The 22,690-nt window shown below is 36.3% G+C and overlaps 1 protein-coding gene across 1 annotated transcript in view; it reads right to left on the reverse strand.

Annotated features, from left to right (window-relative positions):
- Positions 1–18,751, reverse strand: part of CFAP47 (cilia and flagella associated protein 47) — a 480,485-nt gene extending 461,734 nt beyond the window's left edge. The window contains 6 exon segments of the mRNA XM_033201412.1: positions 630–703; positions 705–742; positions 13,557–13,558; positions 14,332–14,482; positions 18,531–18,613; positions 18,616–18,751. Coding sequence (XP_033057303.1) covers positions 630–703; positions 705–742; positions 13,557–13,558; positions 14,332–14,482; positions 18,531–18,613; positions 18,616–18,751 — 484 coding nt within the window.
- Positions 18,752–22,690: the final 3,939 nt, after the last annotated feature.

Here is a 22,690-nt window from a genome sequence, read left to right on the forward strand (position 1 = left end):
ACACACACATCCTTATGTAAACTCTTAGGCCACAGTAAGAATCTCTGGAAATAATTCAATCTGGAAAAGAGAGAAGCATTTATTCTTTCAACAAAAAAATTAGTAAAAGCCTTCTAGGCAGTTTGATGTTAATTTAAAGTTGAATATGATTGAGAAAGAAGACAAATATTTATTAAGCATCTATGATGAGCCAAGTAAAATACCACAATTCCAAATATGTACATAATTCACCATCGTACATGTTGTCAGTCCCAGTTTATGAATGAGGAATCTCAAGTTCAAAATCCTTAAAAGCACTTGCCCCAGATCACACACCAATAAGGCACTGTGCTCTAATTCTGTCTCTGAACGATATAACTTCTCTGACACTATCCTGCCCCCATCCTGAGGGACATCACCAGTCATTTTCTGATTGTATTAATCAGGCTCATAAGGAGGAAGGTTCATTTTTTTTTTTTTGAATGTTGCCTATCAGTCTTTTACAGTAATACTATTAAGGACTTTGGTTTGAGCTATTTCAAATGATAGACTTTTTTCAGTTAAATTAGGTAATCTATTACACAAGGTATAGATTTCAAATAATACCAACTCTTCTAAAAGTGTAAGTAAATATGACAGGAAGCATTTACCTGGAGCTTTGCCATGGTTTTTGATAGTAACCTCTTTAGAATACACTTTACTATTGGCAACCAATGTGCCAAAATAACACTGATTCAATTTCCAATTTACAGGATGGATCAACCTAGGGAGGAGAAAAGAAGGCCACATAATTAATTTAACAATCATAACAGCCTGATCGTTAAATATGGTAGGGGAATATAGATGGACACTTATGTCCTTAAAAGACATTTCAGTTTATTTACAAGTCTACTGGTGGCATATTTTCAATAAAAGGAATTATGAAATACAGAAATGAAAACAAGGTAATGGGTTACATTTTTAAAAAAGAAATGAGACTAAGTGCATGGTATGCCATCCAAATAAATAGTTTGAATGTTTCCAAATCTTATGAAATAAAAGAATGCAGTGATGCTGCAACGCATCATCTAGGGTCTAAAACAAGATATAAGTACAAAATGATACAATTTATTTTTCATATGTATTTCTAAAAAATTCACTGGAGCATATTTGTAGCATGGGTTCATACAAGTTTTTAAAAATCCATTATCACCTTATATACAAACCTCATAAAGTTACATACATTTTCTATTTGGCTAGACATTCATAGTTAAAAAGTACCCCAAGTTTATTATCCTGTTTTGATGTAAAAAGTCTTAAGAATAATTTCTTAGGAATCTTCACACTTCACACACACACGGGGGGGAGGGGAGAGAGAAAAAGAGAGATGGAGTCTACTTCAGTGTTAAGATTTTGGTAATATATAATGATTCTCTGTGTCTCCATTTTACTATTCATTAAGTATATTTGCTGATACAAATAGAACAAAGAAGTCTATACAGATTTGTTTTCTCAGTCCATTTTTCACAATTCCTCCCCATTTCTTTATACAAAAGGAGAAATAGATGTCTTTTTTAATTTAATGCTGATGCATTGCTTTGGAGTGGAAACATCTCTGGGACACCAAACTAAGGACAATCGAAAATATTGGTGTTGATATTGATAAAGTGAGTGACTGAAATGATTAGGTAACAAATCCATTTACATAAACGTGTTTATCCAATTTTCTTTCATCAACATTAAAAGAGGGGAATACAACTGACTTAGCTGACACATTGTTAAAAATAATACTTGATAAACAACTGCTGTAATTTTACCCTATAACTTTACAGAGTTGAAAAAATTGAGAGACATTACTACAATAAAATCCTTTCATTCCAATCTACTCATTATGGAGAAAACTTCTCTCAGCATCCATATCAAAAAATTTTAAATGGGGATAAAATGCACGTGGGATTCACATAAGCAATAAGTAACTATCATCCATAAACATGCTAACTAAATAAAAGTTTAAAATGCTCCATTCGCCTGATTAAAATATTCCAGTAATACTTTGCTTTTCTATTAAAAAAAACGTCAAACTTAGTTTGAACATGGAGTTTAAATCAATTTGTATTAATAATAACATTTTAAGAATTGTTAAAAATGCATGGATTTATGACGACAGCAAGTATATTTAAACACATATCTGTTTATCTGTTTATGCAACACACACATATGTTCATGTACATATACATATATAGACATAAACTATAGACAAATTGCCTATGCACTTTATTCCTGGTGATCATGAAAAAAAAACTTCTAAGCATAAAAATGTAATACATTAGGATGTGATGCTGTGGTGACAAATGGAACGGAGCTACAAATTTAAGAGAAAAGAGAAGAGGTAAATTTTTCACCTGTTAACATATTATGATATTTTCATTCTACTGGATACATTTTAAAAGGCATATAAGTATCTTATTTTTAAATAGTAACACTTACTATATATAGTCATTACCTCTTTACAAGTGTTCAAACTAATGATGAAACTCATAGATATTTTTAAATATAAAAGAAGGTCATAGTTTGGGGACACATGAAAAAAGCTCTGAAAATCACTAATTATATCATCTACCACCTAGGGCACTTTTGTTAGTCCAGGTTGATGTGCGAAAACGTAGAAATCAAACATGTAATTTCTCTGTTTTCTTTCTTCTTTTTTCAGGGTTCACTCCACAACAAATAGAAGGATCATTGCATGTCTGACCTATATACAGAAAGTCTAAAGTAAAAATAAATGTGCTCACTCCAAGACAGTTTTTTTAATCACATCCCAGTCATGCCATTATGGAGTAGTTCAGATCCAGTTGGACTAAGTTTATTCACAAAACATTCACTGAATATATACAATTTAGATTATAGAAAAAAATAAAACTCTCCTGGACCTCAAGAATTTTACAATCTAATGGAGAGAAACAAACAAATACAAACTTCTGGTCCAGAAAATATAGCATAAATCCATTTTTTCCTGTTCCTTCTACTAAACACAACTATAAACCCTGAAAATGGTACACGAGACAAGCAAAAGAGAATGATGAAAGGTGGTGAAAAGGAGAGATGGCTGATTTAGAACTCTGGGACTGCAGAAACAATAGCAGCAGGGTGTCTTACAATTCCCCCACCAACAGAGAAAGGCCACGCAGACCCAGTATTCTTTGCCTGCTGACCTAGTTAGAATCATTCTTTTTCTGGATCAAACAGGAGCCCCCCTGAACACACCAGGTGAGGCAGACAATGCCAGCCTGGGGATCAATTAAGAGGTATACCAATCATAAGTGACAAGGGGAAGCACTCTCCTTCTACTCCAGGCCTGAGATCCTGCAGAAGAGGAGTTCTCTTTCTCAGGAGTTCACCTCCTGAGAAAAGGAGCTTTCTGTCCAAAGGCACCAAGGTAGTTTGGGGAAACCAGGAAAAAAAAAAAGAAAGAAAAGAAAAAAAAAAAAAAAACAGCAATTGCAAGCAGCTATATCTGAAAAGCCTCTTTGTCACTGCTGGCTCAAACCTCTCCTTTTTCACTCAGAGACACCTGGAAAGGTGAGCAGGACCTGCAAGAGATCTAGATACAGCAACTGGCCCAGTACAACAGACTTCTTTGCCCCATAAGTCAGATTTCTCTATCTGCTCAGAAGACCTGGGCAGCCAGAGGGGTACTTGTATAGGGTTCTTACCACATTTCTCCTCTACCAAGAGACATATGGCAGTCAGGCCTGAGAAAAAAAAAATTGCCTCCACTCCTTCAGGAAGCACCAACAGAAGACAGTGGGAGCAGTAGTGATAACACATAAACAAAATGGATAAAAATAATATCGCAAACATACTGAAAACTAAATTGTCATCACAACCACAGCATACAAAATAGGCTAAGAAAAACATGCTGAACATAAAGGGGGTGTGCCTGTTAAAATAACAGATTTAAATAAGACCCAGAGTCTCCTAACATAACAGAAAAAAACATTTAGCATTAATTAAATATCACCTGTCATAACCAGGAACCAAAAAAATAACAATTTTGATGAGAGCAGACAATCAACAGATATCAACCAAGATGAACCTCAGGTTGAAATTATCGGGCAAGGATTTTAAAGCAACTGACAAAAAAAAAAATGCTGCAACAAGCAATTTCAAGTTTTTTTTTTTTTGAAATTAATGAATAAATAGAAAATCTCAGTAAATAAATACAAGTTATAAAAAAGAATCAAACGGAAATTACAGAATTGAATACTACAATAACCAAAATAAAAACATAGTGATGAACACAATACCAGGATGGAGATAACAGAAGATAAAATAAGTGAAATGGAAGCTAGATTAATAGAATTCACCTAGACTTGACAGAGACTGAGAGAGAAAGAGAAAATATGAGCAAAGTCTCATGGCCCTGTGGGACAATAATAAATGATCCAATATTTGCATCATTAAAGTCTCAGAAGAAGAGAAGAAAGAGAAAGGGGTTGAAATAATAGTTAAATGCTAATAATGGCTAAAACTTCCAAAACTTGGCAACAGACACTGACATACAAATTCAAAAAGCTGAGTGAACCCAAACCTGACAAACTCAAAGAAAATCATGTCAAGGCATATCATAATTAAACTTTTGAAAACAAAAGATAAAAACAAAAATCATGAAATCAGCCAGAGAGAAAGAATGTGTTCCATATAGAGAAGCACCAAATTAAATGAATGCACGTATCATATCTGACGCCATGGAGACCAGAAGGAAGTGTCACAATATTTTTCAAGTACTGAAAGAAAAAGAAAACTGTCAACTGAAAACTCAATATTTGTTAAAACTATGTTTGATAATGAAGGAGAAATACAGACATTAGACAAAGAAAAACTAAAAGAACTTGTCACTAGCAAACACACCCTTAAAGATCATCTAAAAACATCATTCAACAGTGGCAGAGCAAGAAGGCAGAATAGAAGGCTCCACCTATCATCCCTCCTTCAAGGACACCAATTTAACTACTATCTATACGAAAAAAAAAAAAAAAGCAACTTCGTAAGAACCAAAAATCAGGTGAGCACTCACAATACCTGGTTTGAACTTCATATCACCAAAAGAGGCATCCAAGAGTGTAGGAAACACAGTTTCCTTTGTCAACCCTCCCCAACTCCCACAGTGGCAGCATGGCAAGGAGAGAGAATCTGTGCATTTGAGGGAGGAAGAGCACAGCAATTGTGAGACATTGCATTGAACTCAGTGCTGCCCTGTCACAGCAGAAAGTAAAACAGGGGAACTAAGCTGATGCCTGCCCATGGGGGGGAACATTTAAACCAGCCCTAGCCAGAGAGGAATCACCTATCCCAGTGGTCACGACTTGAGTTCTAGCAAGCCTTGCCACCATGAGCTAACATGCTCTAGGACCCTAGAGAAACTTGAAAGACAGTCAAGGCCACAAGGACTGTAACTTCTAGACGAGTTCTAGTGTTAAACTGGGGTCAAAGTCAGTGGACATGGGGAGACACGCAACTTACTGAGACACCAGCTGGTGTGGCCAGGGGAGTGCTTGTGCCAACCCTTCCCCAACCCTAGGCTGCACAGCTCATGGCTCCAAAAGAGAACCCTTCCTTCTACTTGAGGAGAGAAGAGGCAAGAATAAAGAGGACTTTGTCTTGAATCTTGGATACCAGCTCAGACACAGCAGGATAGCGCACCCCTTAGAGGTGTGAGGTCACCTTTCCAGGCCCTAGCTCACACATGACATTTCTAGACACACCCTGGGCCAGAAGGAAAGCTATTGCCTTGAAGGGAAGGACCCAGTCCTGGCAGGATTCATCACCTGCTGACTAAAGAGCCCTTGGGCCCTGAGTAACCAGCAGTGATACCTAAGTAGTGTGCCATGGGCCTTGGGTGACACTTGGAAATTTGCTGGCTTCAGGTGAGATTCAGCACATTCCCAGCTGTGATGGCTACAGGGCAAGACTCCTTCCACCTGACACAAGTGGAGGGAAAAGTAAAAGTGTTTTATCTAATACCTTAGGTGTCAGCTTGGCCACAGAGGTATAGAACACCAAGCAGGCCTTTGGGGATCCTGATTCCAGGCCTTAACTCTTGGATGGCATTTCTGGACCTGCCCTGGGCCATAAGGGAGTTCACTACCCTGAAGGATGAGTCCCAGGCTAAACAACATTAACCACAAGCTGACTAAGGAGACCTTTGACCTTAAGAGAACATCAGCAGTAAGCTTGGCAGTACACCTTGTGGGCCAGTGGTGGTGGCGGCCATAGGGTGAGGTCCCTCTGCCTCTGGAAAGGGAAGGAAAGACTGGGAAGAACAGTGTCATGTGGTTTGAGTACCAGCTCAGCCACAGTACAATAGGTAGACTTCTAAGGTACTTTACCCCAGTCACTTGTTCCCGGATGGTAACCCTGGACCCACCCAGAAAACTCTCCAGAACATTAGACTGAGCAAAGATTTATTGAGTAGCACCCCACAAGCACAGGCAACCAAAGCAAAAATTGGCAACTAGGATCACATCAAGTAAAAAAACTTGTGCACAGCAAAGGAAATAATCAACAAAGTAAAGAGACAACCCACAGTATGGGAAAAATATTTGCAAACTACACATCTGACAAACGATTAATAACCAGAATATATAAGGACCTCAAACAACTCTCTAGGAAAAAATCAGTAGTTAAATTTAAAAATGGGCAAAAAGTTTGAATAGACATTTCTTGAAAGAAGATATACAAATGGCAAACAGTCACATGAAAAAGTGCTCAACATCGCTGATCATCAGGGAAATGCAAATCAAAACTACAGTGAGATATCATCTCACCCCAATTCAAATGGCTTTTATCCAAAGGTTAGGAAATAACAAATGCTAGCAAGGATGTGGAGAAAAGGTAACCCTCATACACTGCTGGTAGGAATGTAAATTAGTACAACCACAAAGCAAAGGAGAACAGTTTGGAGGCTCCTCAAAAAACTATAAACAGAGCTCCATAAGATCCAGCAATCTCACTGCTCAGTATATACCCAAAGAAAGGAAATCAGTATATTGAAGGGATATCTGCACTCTCGTGTTTATTGTAGCATTATTCACAGTAGCCAAGAATTGGAAGCAACTCAAGTGTCCATCAACAGATGAATGGATAAAGAAAATGCGCTACATAAACACAATGAAGTACTATTTAGCCATAAAAACTGAGATCCAGTCATTTACAACAACATAGATGTAACTAGAGGTCATTATGTTAAGTGAATTAAGCCAGACACAGAAAGCAAGCATTCTATTTCTCTTATTTGTGTGATCTAAAAAATAAAATAATTGAACTCATGAAGATAAAGAGTAGAAGGATGGTTACCAGAGGCTAGGAAGAGTAGTTGGGGGTGGGAAAGAAGGGGGAGGGTTAATGCATGCAAAAATATAGTTAGAAAGAATAAATAATAAGACCTGGTATTTACTATCACAACAAGGTGACCATAGTAAAAAATAATTTAATTGTAGATTTAAAAATAACTGAAAGACTGTAACTGGATTATTTGTAACACAGGGATAAGTGCTTGAGGTGATGGATACCTCATTTACCTTGATGTGATTATTAGTCATTGTATGCCTGTATCAAAATATCTCATGTAAACCTTAAATATATACACATACTATGTACCCATAAAAATTAAATATGGCCAGGTGCAGTGGCTCATGCCTGTAATCCCAGCACTTTGGGGGGCCAAAGTGGGCAGATCACAAAGTCAAGAGACCGAGACCATCCTGGCCAACCTGGTGAAACCCTATCTCTACTAAAAATAAAAAAAATTAGCTGGGCGTGGTGGTGCGTGCCTGAAATCCCAGCTACTCGGGAGGCTGAGGCAGGAGAATCACTTGAACTCGGGAGGTGGAGGTTGCAGTGAGCCGACGTCGCACCCCTGCACTCCAGACTGACGACAGAGTGAGACTCTGCCAAAAAAATATATATATATATTAAATATAATAAAGTTCTTCAGAAAGTCAGGAAATAATAAAAGAGAGAATCTTGGAGTATCAGAAAGAAAAAAATGGAGCAGGCTGGGCATAGTGGCTCACATTTGTAATCCCAGTACTTTGGGAGGCCAAGGTGGGAGGATTGCTTGAGCCAAGAAGTTTGAGACCAGCCTGCACACATAGTGAAACCCCACCTCTACAAAAATTAAAAGTGCATGGTGGCGTGCACTTGTAATCCCAGCTACTCAGGAGGCTGAGGCAAGAGAATCCCTTGAAGCCAGGAGGTGGAGGTTGCAGTGAGCCAAGATCACACCATCTCACTCCAGCCTGGGCGACAGAGGGAGACTCCTCTCAATCAATAAAAAAGAAAGAAAGAGAGAGAGAGAGAGAGAAAAGAAAGAAGGAAGGAAGGAAGGAAGGAAGGAAGGGAGGAAGGGAGGAAGGGAGGAAGGGAGGAAGGGAGGAAGGAGGAAGGGAGGAAGGGAGGAAAGAAAAAAAGAGAAAGAAAGAGAGAGAGAGAAAGAAAAGAAAGAAAGAAAGAGAGAGAGAGAGAGGAAGGAAGGAAGGAAGGAAGGAGAGAGAGAGAGAAAAGAAAGAAAAGAAAGAAAGAAAAGAAAGAAAAGGAAAGAAAGAAAGAAGAGAGAAAAAGAAAGAAGAAGGAAGGAAGGAAGAAAGAAAGATAGATTAGCCAGGCTTGGCGGTGCATGTTTGTAGTCCAAGCAACTTGCGCGGCTGAGGTGGGAGGACTTGAGGTTGCAGTGACCCATGTTGACACCATTGAACTCCAACCTGGGCAACAGAGGAAGACCCTTCCTCAAAAAAGAGAAAGGAGGGAAGCAAGGAAAGAAGAAAGGAAGGAGGGAGGGAGGAAGCAAAGAAGGAAGGAAAGGAGGAGGGAGGGAAGAACAATGGAAAGAGCAAAACACTAGCTACATACAATCAGCTATATTTTTTCTCATAAGTTTTATAAATTATATTTGATGATGAAAACAAGAATCATAATACCCTTAGATACTCAAGATAGTAATATTTAAAAGTAGGGAAAGAAAAAAAGACTTGGATGGAAATGAAGCTTCTACGCTTCACTTAAAGTGACAAAATGTTTATGCCACTAAAATATTATATCACGTATGTATATTGAAATACCCAGAGAAACCACTACAATAATTATGCAAAGAGATGTAAAAAAACAGTATAAATACATCAAGACGCAATCCTAAAATAACTTTCAATTAACCTACAGGATTGCAAAAATGAGAAACAGAAGTATGAGAAACAAAGAGAACAATGAGAAAACAAATAATAAACAAGCAGACAAGTTATAGCATATACAAATTAACTTCAATATAAATAGTCTAGATACAACAATCAAAAGACAGAGGTTGAAAATATGGAGAAGGGAACCATTGCCCAACTATATGCTGCTGCTTAGAAGAAACTCAGTTTAAATTCAAGGCCATAGTAGGGTGAAAGTAAACAAATAGGAAACAACATAGTATTCAAATTTTACTTAGAAAAAAAGTGCAAAAAGCTACATTAATATATAATAGAGGCTTCAGTGCAAGAAAATCACCATGAACAAAGAGGGATATTATATATAATAAAAGGATCAATCTAACAGAAAGGAATAATGATCATAATAGGTCCATAATAAACCTGTGGAAATTAACACACTTTTAAATAATCCAGGAGTCAAAGGGAAAGTTTAAAAAAATTAAATACATAAAACTGAGTCAAAATAAAAATATAACATATAAAAATTTGTAGGACACAGCTAAAGCAGTGCTGAGGGTCATTTATAACATTACATATTTATATTAGAAATGAGAAATTGTCTCAAACTCATTGTCTAATTTCCAATATCAAAAACTAGAACAAGAGCAATATTAATTCAAATCAAGCAGAATAAAAGTAATAATAGAGAGCAGCAATCAACAGAATTTAAAATAAAATGATAGGAAAGTCAATGATAGAAAGCTGATTCTTTGGAAAAAAAATCAATAAAGTTGATAAACCATTAGCAATACTTTAAAAAAGGACAAAATACACACATGTTCAACATCAGAAATGAAAGAAAGGATATCACTAAAGATGCAGCAGCTTATTATTTATGTAAAAATAATAAGGAAAAAATTCTAACAACTCTAAAATAATAAATTTGACAAGTTAGAATTGGAAGAATTCCGTGAAAATCAGAAACTACAGTAACTCAACCAACATAATAATATAGGCAGTATGAATAGCCCTGTAAGAATTAAAAAACTAAATTCATAATTTAAAACATTCTGAAAGAAAAATCTCCAGGCCAGACAGTTCCACTAGAGAATTCTACCATTTAAATAATTGCTATCAATATTAAATAAGTTCTTCTAGAATACAGAAGAGGGAGCATTTCCAAATCCATTTATGAGGCTGGCACTATCCTGAGAGCAAAACCATACAATGACAATAAAAAAAAGTAAACCAATCAATCAATCAAACAAACAAACTACAAACCAATATCACTAATAAACTTGGACACAATAATCCCTAATAAAACATGAGCAAATCAAAATCCAGAATATATAAAAAGAATGATACATGATGAGCCACACTCTGACATCCAGGCTGAAGTGCATTGGCATGATTTCAGCTCACTGCAACCTCCACCTCCCAGGCTCAGGTGATTCTTGTGCCTCAGCCTTCCAAGTAGCTAAGATTACAAGTGTGCACCACCGCACCCAGCTAATTTTTGTATTTCTAGTAGAGACGAGGTTTCTCCATGTTGGCCGGGCTGGTCTCGAACTCCTGGCCTCAAGTGATCCGCCTGCCTCAGCCTCCCGAAGTGCTGGGATTACAAGGCTGAGCCACCGAGCCCAGTTTCACCACTCTCACACAACATAATACTGAAAGCTCTAGCCATGGAAATAAAGCAAGAAAAAAAGGTAAAAAGCATATACTTTGGAATGGGAAAAAACACACAAATGAACTATCCCTGTCTGCAGATGACACAATTATCTACATATAAGATGGCAAAGAATCTAGAAAACATACAAAAACCTCCTAAAAAGGGAGTTCAGCAAGGTTAGAGGATACAGTGTCAACAAACAAAAATCAATCACTTCTCTGTATATAGCAACAAGGAATATGCAGTAACCAAAATTAAAAACACAATATTATTTGCAATCACTCCAAAGAAAATGAAATAGTTATATAGTTAACAACACATGTAGAGAATCTCTGTGCTGAAAATTACAAAATACTGATAAAAGAAATCAAAGAAGACCCAAATAAATGGAAAGACACAGCACATTCATATTTGGGGAGACTTATCATAGTAAAGATGTCAATTTCCCTCAAATTGATCTATAAGCTAAGCTCAATTATTCTCAAAATCCCAGCAATATTTTTTTTTCAGGCTCAGAAAGATTATTCTAAAACTTACATGGAAAGGTAGAGATATTTTGATAACTAAACTAATGGTGACAAAGAATAACATGTGAAGAATTACTGTACATGATATTAAGAATTACTATATAGCAAAGGTAATCAAGGTAGCATGATGTTGGCAAACGTATGGATACACAGATGAATGGAAAAATGCAGAACACAGACCAATGCAGATTATGCTGAAGTGATTTTTATCAAGGGCATACAATTCAATGAAGGAAAATAGCTTTTTCAACAAATTTGGTCAGAGCAATTGAACATCTATAGGCAATAATTAGAACCTCAATGTAAACCACACTTTATACAAAAATTAATTCAAAATATATCATAGACTTAAATGTAAAACTTTGTAAAACTTTAAAAGTTAAAAATAGGAGAAAATCTTCAACCATTATGATCAAGGGTTAGGCAAAGAGTTCTTAGACTTAACACTAAAAAGCAGTACTAATTTAAGGAAAATTGATAAATTGGACATCATTGAACATCATTAAAAAAACGCTTTTGTTCTACAAAATACCCTGTTAAAAGGATGAAAAGTCAAACGTCAAACTGGGAGAGCATATTTGCAAGCTACATAACCATCAAAAGGCTTGTATCCAGAATATACAAAGAAATTGCAAAACTCAATAATAAAGAGCAGTGTAATCAGAAAATGAGAAAAACACATTAACAGAGATTTCACTAGAGAGGGTACTCAGATGGCAAAGAAGCACCTGAAAATATGTTGTCAACATCATTAGTCATCGGGGAAATGCAAATTAAAACTATGGAGAGATTCCATTAAATATCTATCAGAATAGCTAAAATTTTTAAATAGTGATGAAAGCAAAAAATACTGGCAAATATATCATCCAAGTGGATTACTCATGTATCACTATTTGAAATGTAAAATGGTATAGGCGCTCTGAAAAGCAATTTGGGATTTTCTGTTAAACAAAATACGTAATTACCATGTGACCCTACAATTACACTCATGAGCATTTATCCCAGAAAAAATAAAAACTTATGCTCACACAAAACTTGTACAAGAATATTAAAACAGCTTATTTGTGATAGCTAAAAACTGGAATCTGTCCCTTTGTTCTTCAACAGGTCAACTGTTAAACAAATATATATATATATAATAGAATACTACTCAGCAATAAAAAGGAACAAAATATTGATACATTCAACAACTTGGCTGAATCTCCTGCAAGATTTTGCTGCAAGAAATGTTGCTGCAAGAAAAAAACAGAAGGCTACATAGTATGTGATTCAATTTATGTAATATATTTGAGATGACAAAAATTTTAGACAACAGATTAGCAGTATTCACAGTTTAGGGATTGTGGGTGTGAGGCAGAAGGGAAGTAGATACAGTTGTAATAAAGCAACAGGAGGGATTTTCTTGTGGTATTGGAACTGTTCACTATCTTGACTGTGGTGGTGGATACAGGAACCTACACAGGTGATTAAAAAATGTATAGAAATTGATAACACACATGCACACACATATACACACACACACACACACCCCTTCCTTCAACCTTGTCCATCACACCAAAAGAGGGGCAGTGCTCTCCTTATATTGCAACCGTGGTGAGAAATAGACTTCTGATGAGAGAGGGCATCAGAAACAAGAAACAAAACTCTGGAAACAAGAAAAAAATCTGTTTTCGAGGACAGAAGCATCTTCAACCTGTCTCTCCATACATACCACAAACAAGCAAATCTAAGTGCCACTCATAGATAGTCAAAGTGCAGAATGCATCCAAAATGGCTCTACTTAAATTGCAAAACACAAATTAAATATTTATACTGGGTTAATAGCTTGTTTTTTTCCTACCATGTGTCTACGGTTTGATTCCTATGCAAAATGGGATGATGTGCTAAATCAGAACTTCTCAACAACAGGAAGAAACAAAATAATTGAGGATCTAAATTTAGCTCATAGAAATAAAAAAGAAAGGGAATTTTTTTTTTTTTTTTTTTTTTTTTGAGACAGGGTCTCACTTTGTCACCCAGACTGGAGTGCAGTGGCGTGATCTCAGCTCGCTGTAGCCTCTACCTCTTGAGTTCAAGTGATCCTCTTGCCTCAGCCCTACAAGTAGCTGGAACTACAGGCATGCACTACCACTCCCAGCTATTTTTTTTTTTTTTTTTCTGTATTTTTTGTAGAGGTGAGGTTTTACCATGTTGCCCAGGCTGGTCTCCAACTCCTGAGCTCAAGCGATCCACCCACCTTGGCCTCCCAAAGTGCTAAGTACTAGGATTACAGGCATGAGCCACCGCACCCAGCTTGAATAAAAGGGAATTTTTTAAAAGGTATATATCTAATACCATGTAATCAGCAGAAAATATTCCAAATTAATTCTGTAGGTGTTGGGAAAATAGAGGCAAAAGAAAATACCTATGGAAACCACATTTTGCTGGGGAAAAGGAGGATCACACATGTATGTATATAAATAAAGAAACACTGTAAATTTTAACACTAATTTTGATAGATAAATTTACAATGAACAGAAATATACTTTTTAATATTAAAAAACAACAAATGAATCATCATTCATCCTGGTCAAATAAATAATTTGTAACAACCAAGTCAGTCACTTAGCTCTTTTTTATACTCATATCCATCCACATTTTTCAACCAGTCTCAGAAGAACAGCATTTTGACTTTTTTGACACCAAACATTTGCCTAATTTAAAATTTAGTGACGTGAACCTGACAATACTTTAAAATTAACTTAAAATGTGAATACAAGTTTGCAAAAATCCAATTATTAATACATTCAATTGTCGAATGTTATTTTAATAAAAATAACAGAGAATGAGGTTTCATTTCTTACGAACGTTACAATTTTCTAAAAATGTGTCCTTTAAGTTCAACTGTAAGGAAACTATGTCAGAAAAAATACAGAATATTACTTTGACCTTCATTTTTATTTAAAGAGTATTCAAAACGTCAGCATGAACTATGAAGATTACATACCCAATAAGAGAATTTCTGTTGTTTTATTTTCTATTGAAATAAGTAGTCGGTCAAAAGTGTCTTCATCTTTATCAGGATGATATTCCACCATAGCTGTCATCTGAAGGCCAGAAGCAAGTTCCTTATCCAGACTGGTCAATATCAGTTTGAACTTCAGTGGGAGAAAGAGAATCAAATTATACATCTTAACTCCTTATAAAAAAAATATCGTGGCCGGGCACAATGGTTCACGCCTGTAATCCCAGCACTTTGGGAGGTGGAAGCCAGCAGATCATGAGTTCAGGAGATCGAAACCATCCTGGCCAACATGGTGAAACCCCATCTCTACTAAAATACAAAAATTATCCAGGTGTGGTGGTGCCCACCTGTAGTCCCAGCTACTCGGGAGGCTGAGGCAGGGGAATTGTTTGAACCCAGAAGATGGAGACTGCGGTGAGCCGAGATTGCACCATTGCACCCCAGCCTGGGTGACAGAGCAAGACTCCATCTCAAAAAATAAATAAATAAACAACGTGAGCAACTATAGTTAGGAGTGTTATATTATTATCAAAATACAGGCTCTATTCCTGCCCTAATGCCAAAGACTTTTTAATTTTATTTTTAATTGACAAATAATTGTATATATTCATTGAGTACAATATGATGTATAATACAGGTATACATTGTGGAATGAGCAAATCAGGCTAATTAACATATCCATCACGTCACTTATTTATTTGTACTGGGAACATTTAAAATCCATTCTTTTAGCAATTTTGAGATATACAATACATTATTATTAACTATAGTCACCTTGCTGTGCAATAGATCACCCGAACTAATTCTTCCTGTTTAACTGAAATTTTGTACCCTTTGACCAACATTTTTCCTTTCTCTGCCCACCTCAACCCTCAGTCTTTGGTAACCACCATTCTACTCTCTCCTTCTACGAGTCTGAATTTTTATATTTCACATATAAGTGAGAGCATGTGATATTTGTCTTATGTACCTAAAGGCAAAGACTTAATGCTCATGTTCATATCTATCTGATTCTAGATCTTTAAGATATGCTTTCAAGAGTACACAACTTGAATCTGACAATGCAGGTAGCTAAGAAACATATAAATGCCAATAGGCTACTTTAAAAATATACATATAGAACTAATATGGCCCCTATTCTAAGAAGCTTAAAATCTAAATACAGAAAAAAGGAAGAACAACCTAATAAAAATGTTGCTCAATCATATACATACATAATATATACCCACATGCACGTACATATGTGTTTGTGCATAAATATACACACATACATAAGCATATATATACACACATATATATAAAAGTATATATATATTTATATACACATATATGTGTGTGTGTATATATATATATTTTTTTTTTTTTTTGAGACGGAGTCTCGCTCTGTCACCAGGCTGGAGTGCAGTGGTGCAATCTCGGCTCACTGCAACCTCCACCTCCCAGGTTCAAGCAATTTTCCTGCCTCAGTCTCCTGAGTAGCTGGGAGGTGCGCACCACCATGCCCAGCTAATTTTATATTTTTAATAGAGACGGGGTTTCACCATGTTGGCCAGGATGGTCTCAATCTCTTGACCTTGTGATCTACCCGCCTCAGCCTCCCAAAGTGCTGGGAATCACAAGCATGAGCCGTCATGCCCGGCCCTCATATGTATATTGTATATGCTTTATTCATGGGAATTTGAGCTTCATAACTTGGAGGAAATATAAAATAAGAATATAACGAAGAGGATAAGAACACTTTTGTTCTAGTAAGACATTTGCTTGATGCCAGGAAAAATATAAAGGGAGAAAAAAGAGAAATAATATCTGTTATGCATTTATAATGGGTCAAGCATTTTACATCTATTATCTTATGTAAATACACTTCTACAGTCCTGTGAGGCTGATATTAAGGCTCTCAGCATATAGATGAGGGAACTGGATATGTAAAGTATAATTAATGTCTGAAGTCACACAGGAAGTGAAGATTCAAAAACATATCTATCTGACTCTAAATCATAAGCATTTCCTCCCCTTCAACTAGAAAGAGTCCCTCTCCTGAATATATAATCTCTTTAAGGAAGCAGACTACAAACCCCTTGAAAATTAAATATAAGCCAGGGACTAGTTAAGCGCCATATGAGTGATACAGACATAAGTGTCATGAAAATCCATGAGAGGACATGATTATTGTGGGCTAGGAAGGAGTGTACCTGGCCTTGTCTTAGAGAATGGATATTAAAAGTGGAGAAGAAGCGAGGAAGGTGCTCAATATAGGTGTAAAAATACACAGGGTCAATACAGGTTCTTGAGTATGGGTGAAAAACAAGCACTGCTGTATGTTAGAGGAATCATTTTCTGAGTAATTATAGTAGTGATGATGACAATGACCTCTCCACAGCACCTTGTTTTTACTTTTTCTTATCCCCCACCCCCACAAGATGCACTTTTCACTATTTATCTAATTTCCTTTATGAAGGATCAGGAGTGTATTTCATAGTCTTGCAACAAAGGAAAATTCACACTGATTGGTTTCTAACTAGTAAGCATATCTGGATGTTCTCTTGTCAATGTCAAGACTTGTGGAATGAATTGTTTTCTATTATATCCTAGATATAAACCGAAATGAAACCAATTATAATATTTTTCTTGTTACTGCACGGAAAGCATCCATACAAGTGTCCCCTGAACATCCATAAAATAGTGTTTGTCCACATCCAAACATTACCACCAGCTTGAGTTTCAAAAGAAAGTATTTTCAGATACACATTTAATTGTTCAATAAATATGTGCTAAGGTAGTGAAATAACACAGCCTTTCCCTAATTTTACAGTATTTGGAGTAAACAAGTACTTTTTGATTTAAAGAGGAGTCAATAGTCTCTTGAGATATACTTTTTAATAAAAATATTTAAATATAAACATCATTAAAACCTGATTCCATCAATATGAAAGCCAAGGACAGGCCAAACTAATCTATGGTGTTAGAAATCAGAATAGTGGTCAGTTCCACAGGGTGATTACTCCAGGTACTGTAAGGAAGAAGCACTGGTGATCTTGGGTGGTGAATATATTCTATTATTTGATCCAGGTGGTAGCTAATGGAGATTATATATCTAGCTATCTGTCTACACACACATATATATTTATTTTTTTGTAAATTCATCAAACTTTACTTTTGAGATCTGTGCACTTTAGTGTAAGTAAATAATACATCGATTTTTTAACAGAGCAAAAATTAGAACATGGAAGTCCTCTTTCTCATTGCTCTTCTAATCATTAACATAGGTTTTTCTACATATATACAAAGAAATATATGCAAATTTAATCTAAAATTATGGACATCTTTTTATTTCTGCACATATAAGTCAGGCTGTATTCAACACTATTTTTCATTAGGAATATCTCTTGAACTTTTCAGTTATTTATTGCTTATATTTCAAAAATTCTTATCACGTTTCCTAAATCAAAAATTTCCTGAGAAAATGTGATCATACTGAACTAATAATCATCCATTCACACACATGATATAAAATAACACAGTGAGATACAGAGGAAATTCTGCCCACTTTTAAATTATAAGATAGAAACACCCTCTCAGAACATTAACTACCTTGATGGTTAGATCTGTACTAAAACCCCCTCATTAGTTTCTAAGTTCTATGAGGGCAGGGCTGTGTCCATTCTGTATTCCTCATGTCTATTGCCTGTTATAGAGTAGGCGCTTAACAAATGCCTGTTATAGAGTAGGTGCGTAACAAATGTTTGTTAAAATATGAAATAATGAACCTTTCCACTAATCCTACAGTTCCTGGAGTTATCAGGCACTTTATGATTCAAAGGACAGCTAATAGATAATTTTGTTCTCATAATTCTTAAGGCAACAGCAAAATCATAAAACCAAGTTGCACAGATGTTGGGATTGTTAACAAGTTTCTAAACCCAGGTGGAAGAAATGGGGAGGCTCTAAGTCAGCTTTTCTCCACCCTGCCCTCCCCATCTCCTAATCCTTAATGAAACAGAAAACAAAGAGGGGGAAAAAAAAAAAAGAACACACACACAGAAACCTGTTACTGTTTCCCAGGAAGCCCAATCCTCCCTCCATCCCCGCAGGAGCCAGATGACTACTCCCTGGGGCAGAGAGACGCCGTGTGAGGAGGCGCTCTCACAAGGTCCTGCTCCCAGTACCCCTTAGTGTGTCACCTGTGGCTTGATGGGTTCCTTAAATCGGATTTTCTGGTTCCAGCGGCCAAGATTATGCACAGTAATCGGGAGGCGGTACACCCTCCGGCCATCGTGTCCATGAACTTCACCTCAGCCGGGATCACCCGCAGCTGCATGTCTTTCCCCGGGCTACCCACATCCCGGGGGACGAGGGAACCCCTTTGGATGCTCATGGCGAGGGAACCCCTTTGGGTGTTCATGGCTGCCCTCTCAGTAGCCAGAAAACAGATGTGGCCAAGGATTAGCGTCGACGACCGTCGCTAGGCAACCATCAGACGCCAAGCGCTAGTTTCAAGCCCTGCTCTCATTGGCGCCTCCCAACCTGCGCGAGTTGGTAACGCGAATAGAATAACACTCAGGTCACAGGTGTCACCAGAGTAACTGAAAAACACTCTGTGGCAGCCCAAACGTCAGAGGCATCTCACTTTGCCATGGCCTGGCAAGGTATTAAATCACAGAGGCTTAGTGGGCATTTTCCTGGACCTCTCTTAAGACCAAGTTTAAAGTACCATGCATTTCAAAGAAATCTGCCCACAGATGCACTGTAAACTGGCCTTATAATTCAATTAAAATTTAAATTTACAAAGAAAAAAAAGATCAGTGAAAGTGATGTCCTCACGTGGCCTATTAAGGCAGTAAGATATAACAAAAAGGGAGAAATATAGGAGAAACAAAGTCAGTGTCTCCTAAATGTCCTGCTCAGTGGTCTCTACGTCAGCATTTCTGAATCAGAATGTTTCTTACAATAGCAAAATATTGGATTAATATGAATACCAATCAGTAGCGATGGATACAATAACTTACTGTTTATTTATGATGAATAATAATGTAGATCTGTGTTGATATAAGAGATACCCATTATACAGTATTAAATTTTAAAATTAACCAAATGGTATGCATATGGTGACACCTGTATCTTTTTAAGTGTACACACACACACACACACACACACACAAAATGTAAAAGCAATCCTTTAGGTCTTTTGTTAAAACGCAGATTCTGTTTCAGTATGTCTGAAGCAAGGTCTAAGTATCTGTATTTATGACAAGCAAGCTCCCAGGTGATTACAATGCTTATGGTTCAGGGGCCACGCATTGAATATAGAGGCTTTAGGAACCTTGTTATCTATTCCAGGGTCTTCATTTGTGAAATGGTGTTACTCAGGAGATAGAGATCACACATCTTCGCTGCTAGATGAGGACTTTCCCAACAAACTCATATTCACATTGCCCAGTCCCTACTCTCTCCTCGTCCTTCTTCTATTATCTAAGAGTTTCAAAATATACCACGCGCTTTCATTTCCTCCTTGGTACTGCACATTATGTTCACTCTGAGAATGGCCTCTCCATCTGCCAGTCAGTCAGTCATTCTTCAACAGTAAAACCTTTCCCACAACACTTTTACAAGGTTCTCACAGAACCAAGATGATAAAGATTTCTTGCTTCATTTTCTACAAGGATGCAGATATTAATAAGTAGTTCTAAATGCAAAGACAAGTAGTCACATTTCTTGGAACTGCTGTCAATAGTTGAAAAATAGCAGAAGTGGTGACTATTATTTGTAAATTCGTAGAAACTGATAGATGCAAACCATTGACATTATCTTTCAAAATTCTATGTATCTTGGTTTAACAAGTGGGAGATGTGAATCATGGCTGAAATTTTTATACTAGTCGCTACTACCATATCACAATACAAATCCTGTCCATGTTCCTGAGCCCCTAAGCGGGACAAGTTTACAGCACTGAAATAACAATAGCTCATATAACTTGACTGAATCAAGACCATAGTTCATACAAAGCCCTTCAATCAATTTCTGAAAAAACTGAAAACTCCAAAAAAGCCTCAAAACTCCCTATTTTTTACTCTCAAGGAGAAAACCCAAGTCTGGACTTCTGTTTATAATCCAAAGATATAGCAATAAAAATCAAATGAAGAACAATTTTGTTTATGTGTTCTGCTGGTATTCTCATCAACAAAGGAGGAATGTCACTTAGGTCTACAAGTTCAACAAGGCTAAAGCTCAATCCATTGTCCTTAGTAACTATACATAAACCTTCTTGGCTTCTTATATATTCTTTTATCCACTCAAACTATTAATTTTAGATGAAATATTCTAACATTTGCATCACATGTTTACCTCTAAACTCTCTTGTTCAGTTTCTATTTTCAAATAATGGCCATATAAAGACTTTCTAATTTTTTCAATTTTTAATTTTTGTGGGTATATAGTACATGTATATATGTATGGGTTACATAAGATGGTTTGATACAGGCATGTAATGTGAAATAAGTACATCATGGAGAATGGGGTATCCATTACCTCAAGCGTTTAGCTTTTGTGTTACAAACAATTCAATTATATTCTTTTGGTTACTTTTAAATGTACAATTAAGTAATTATTGACTATAGTCAAGTCACCCTGTTATACTAGCAAAAAGTAGGTCTTATTCATTCTTTTAAATGATTTTTAATACACATTAAACATTCCACCTCTCTCAATGCCCCCACTACCCTTCCCAGCCTCTGGAAATCATCCTTCTACTCTCTTTATGCATGAGTTCACTGTTTTGATTTTTAGATCCCACATATAAGTGAAAACATGCAATGTTTCTCTTTCTGTGTCTAGTTTATTTCAATGAACATAATGATCTCCAGTTCCATCCACATTGTTGCAAATGACAGGACCTCATTCCTTTTTTATGCCTGAATAGTTCTCCATTGTGTATGTGTACCCCATTTTCTTTACCCGTTTATCTGTTGATGGACACTTAGGTTGCTTCCAAGTCTTAGCTATGTAAACAGTGCTGCAGCAAACATGGGAGTGCAGATGCCTCTTTGATATACTGATTTTCTTTCTTTCGGGTATACACCCAGCAGTGGGATTGCTGGATCGCATGGTAGGTCAGTTTTTAGTTTATTGAGGAATCTCCAAACTGTTCTTCATAGTGATTGCACTAATTTACATTCCCACCAACAGTGTATGAGGATTCCCTTCCAGCATTTATTATTGCCCGACTTTTGGATAAAAGCCATTTTATTTGTGGTGAGATGATATCTCATTATAGTTTTTATTTACATCTCTCTGATGATCAGTGATGTTGAACACCTTTTCATGTGACTGCCATTTATGTCTCTTTGTGAGAAATGTCTATTCAATTTTTGTTCATTTCATGATTTGATCTTTTTTTTTTTCTTATAGAGTTGTTTGAGCTCCTTATACATTCTGGTTATTAATCCCTTGTTAGATGGGTAGTTTGCCAATATTTTCTCCTATTCTGTGTGTTGTCTCTTCACTTTGTGGATTATTTCCTTTGCTGTACATAAGCGTTTTTACTTGATGTGATCCTACTTGTCAATTTTTGCCTTGCTTGCCTGTACTTGTGGGGTACTACTCAATAAATTTTTGCCCAGAGCAGGACCCTGGAGAGTTTCCTCCATGCTTTCCTGTAGAGGTTTTAGAGTTTGAAGTCTTAAATTTAAGTCTTTAACCCATTTTGATTTGATTTTTGTATATGATGAGGTATATGGGCTTGTTTTCTTCCAAAAGTGAGTTCACTGTAGGTATGTGGATTTGTTTCTGGGTTCTCTCTTCTGTTCCATTGGTCTATGTGTCTGTCTTTATGCCAGTATCATGCTGCTTTGGTTACTATAGCTCTGTAGTATAATCTGAAGTAAGGTAATATGATTCATTCTGTTTTTCTTTTTGCTTAGGATAGTTTTGGCTACTATGGTTCTTTTGTGGTTCCATATAAATTTTAGTACTGTTTTTTCTGTTTCTGTGAAGAATGTCACAGGTATATATTGATAGGGATTACATTGAATCTGCAGATTGCTTTGGGTCTTATGGACATTTTAACAATATTGATTCTTCCAATCCATGAACATGGAATATTTGTCCATTTTTTGTGTGTCCCCTTCATTTTCTTCATTAGCATTTCATAATTTTAATTTTAGAGATCTTTCATTTCTGTGGTTAACCCCTAGATATTTAATTCTATTTGTGGCTATTACAAGTGGGATTATGTTTTAAATTTCTTTTTCAGATTGTTCACTGTTGGCATATAGAAATGCTACTGATTTTGTATGTTGATTTTGCATCCTGCAATTTTACTGAATTTGTTTATCAGTTCTAACAGG

Source organism: Trachypithecus francoisi, unplaced genomic scaffold, assembly GCF_009764315.1.
Source record: "Trachypithecus francoisi isolate TF-2019V2 unplaced genomic scaffold, Tfra_2.0 Lachesis_group6, whole genome shotgun sequence".
Classification (NCBI taxonomy): domain Eukaryota; kingdom Metazoa; phylum Chordata; class Mammalia; order Primates; family Cercopithecidae; genus Trachypithecus; species Trachypithecus francoisi.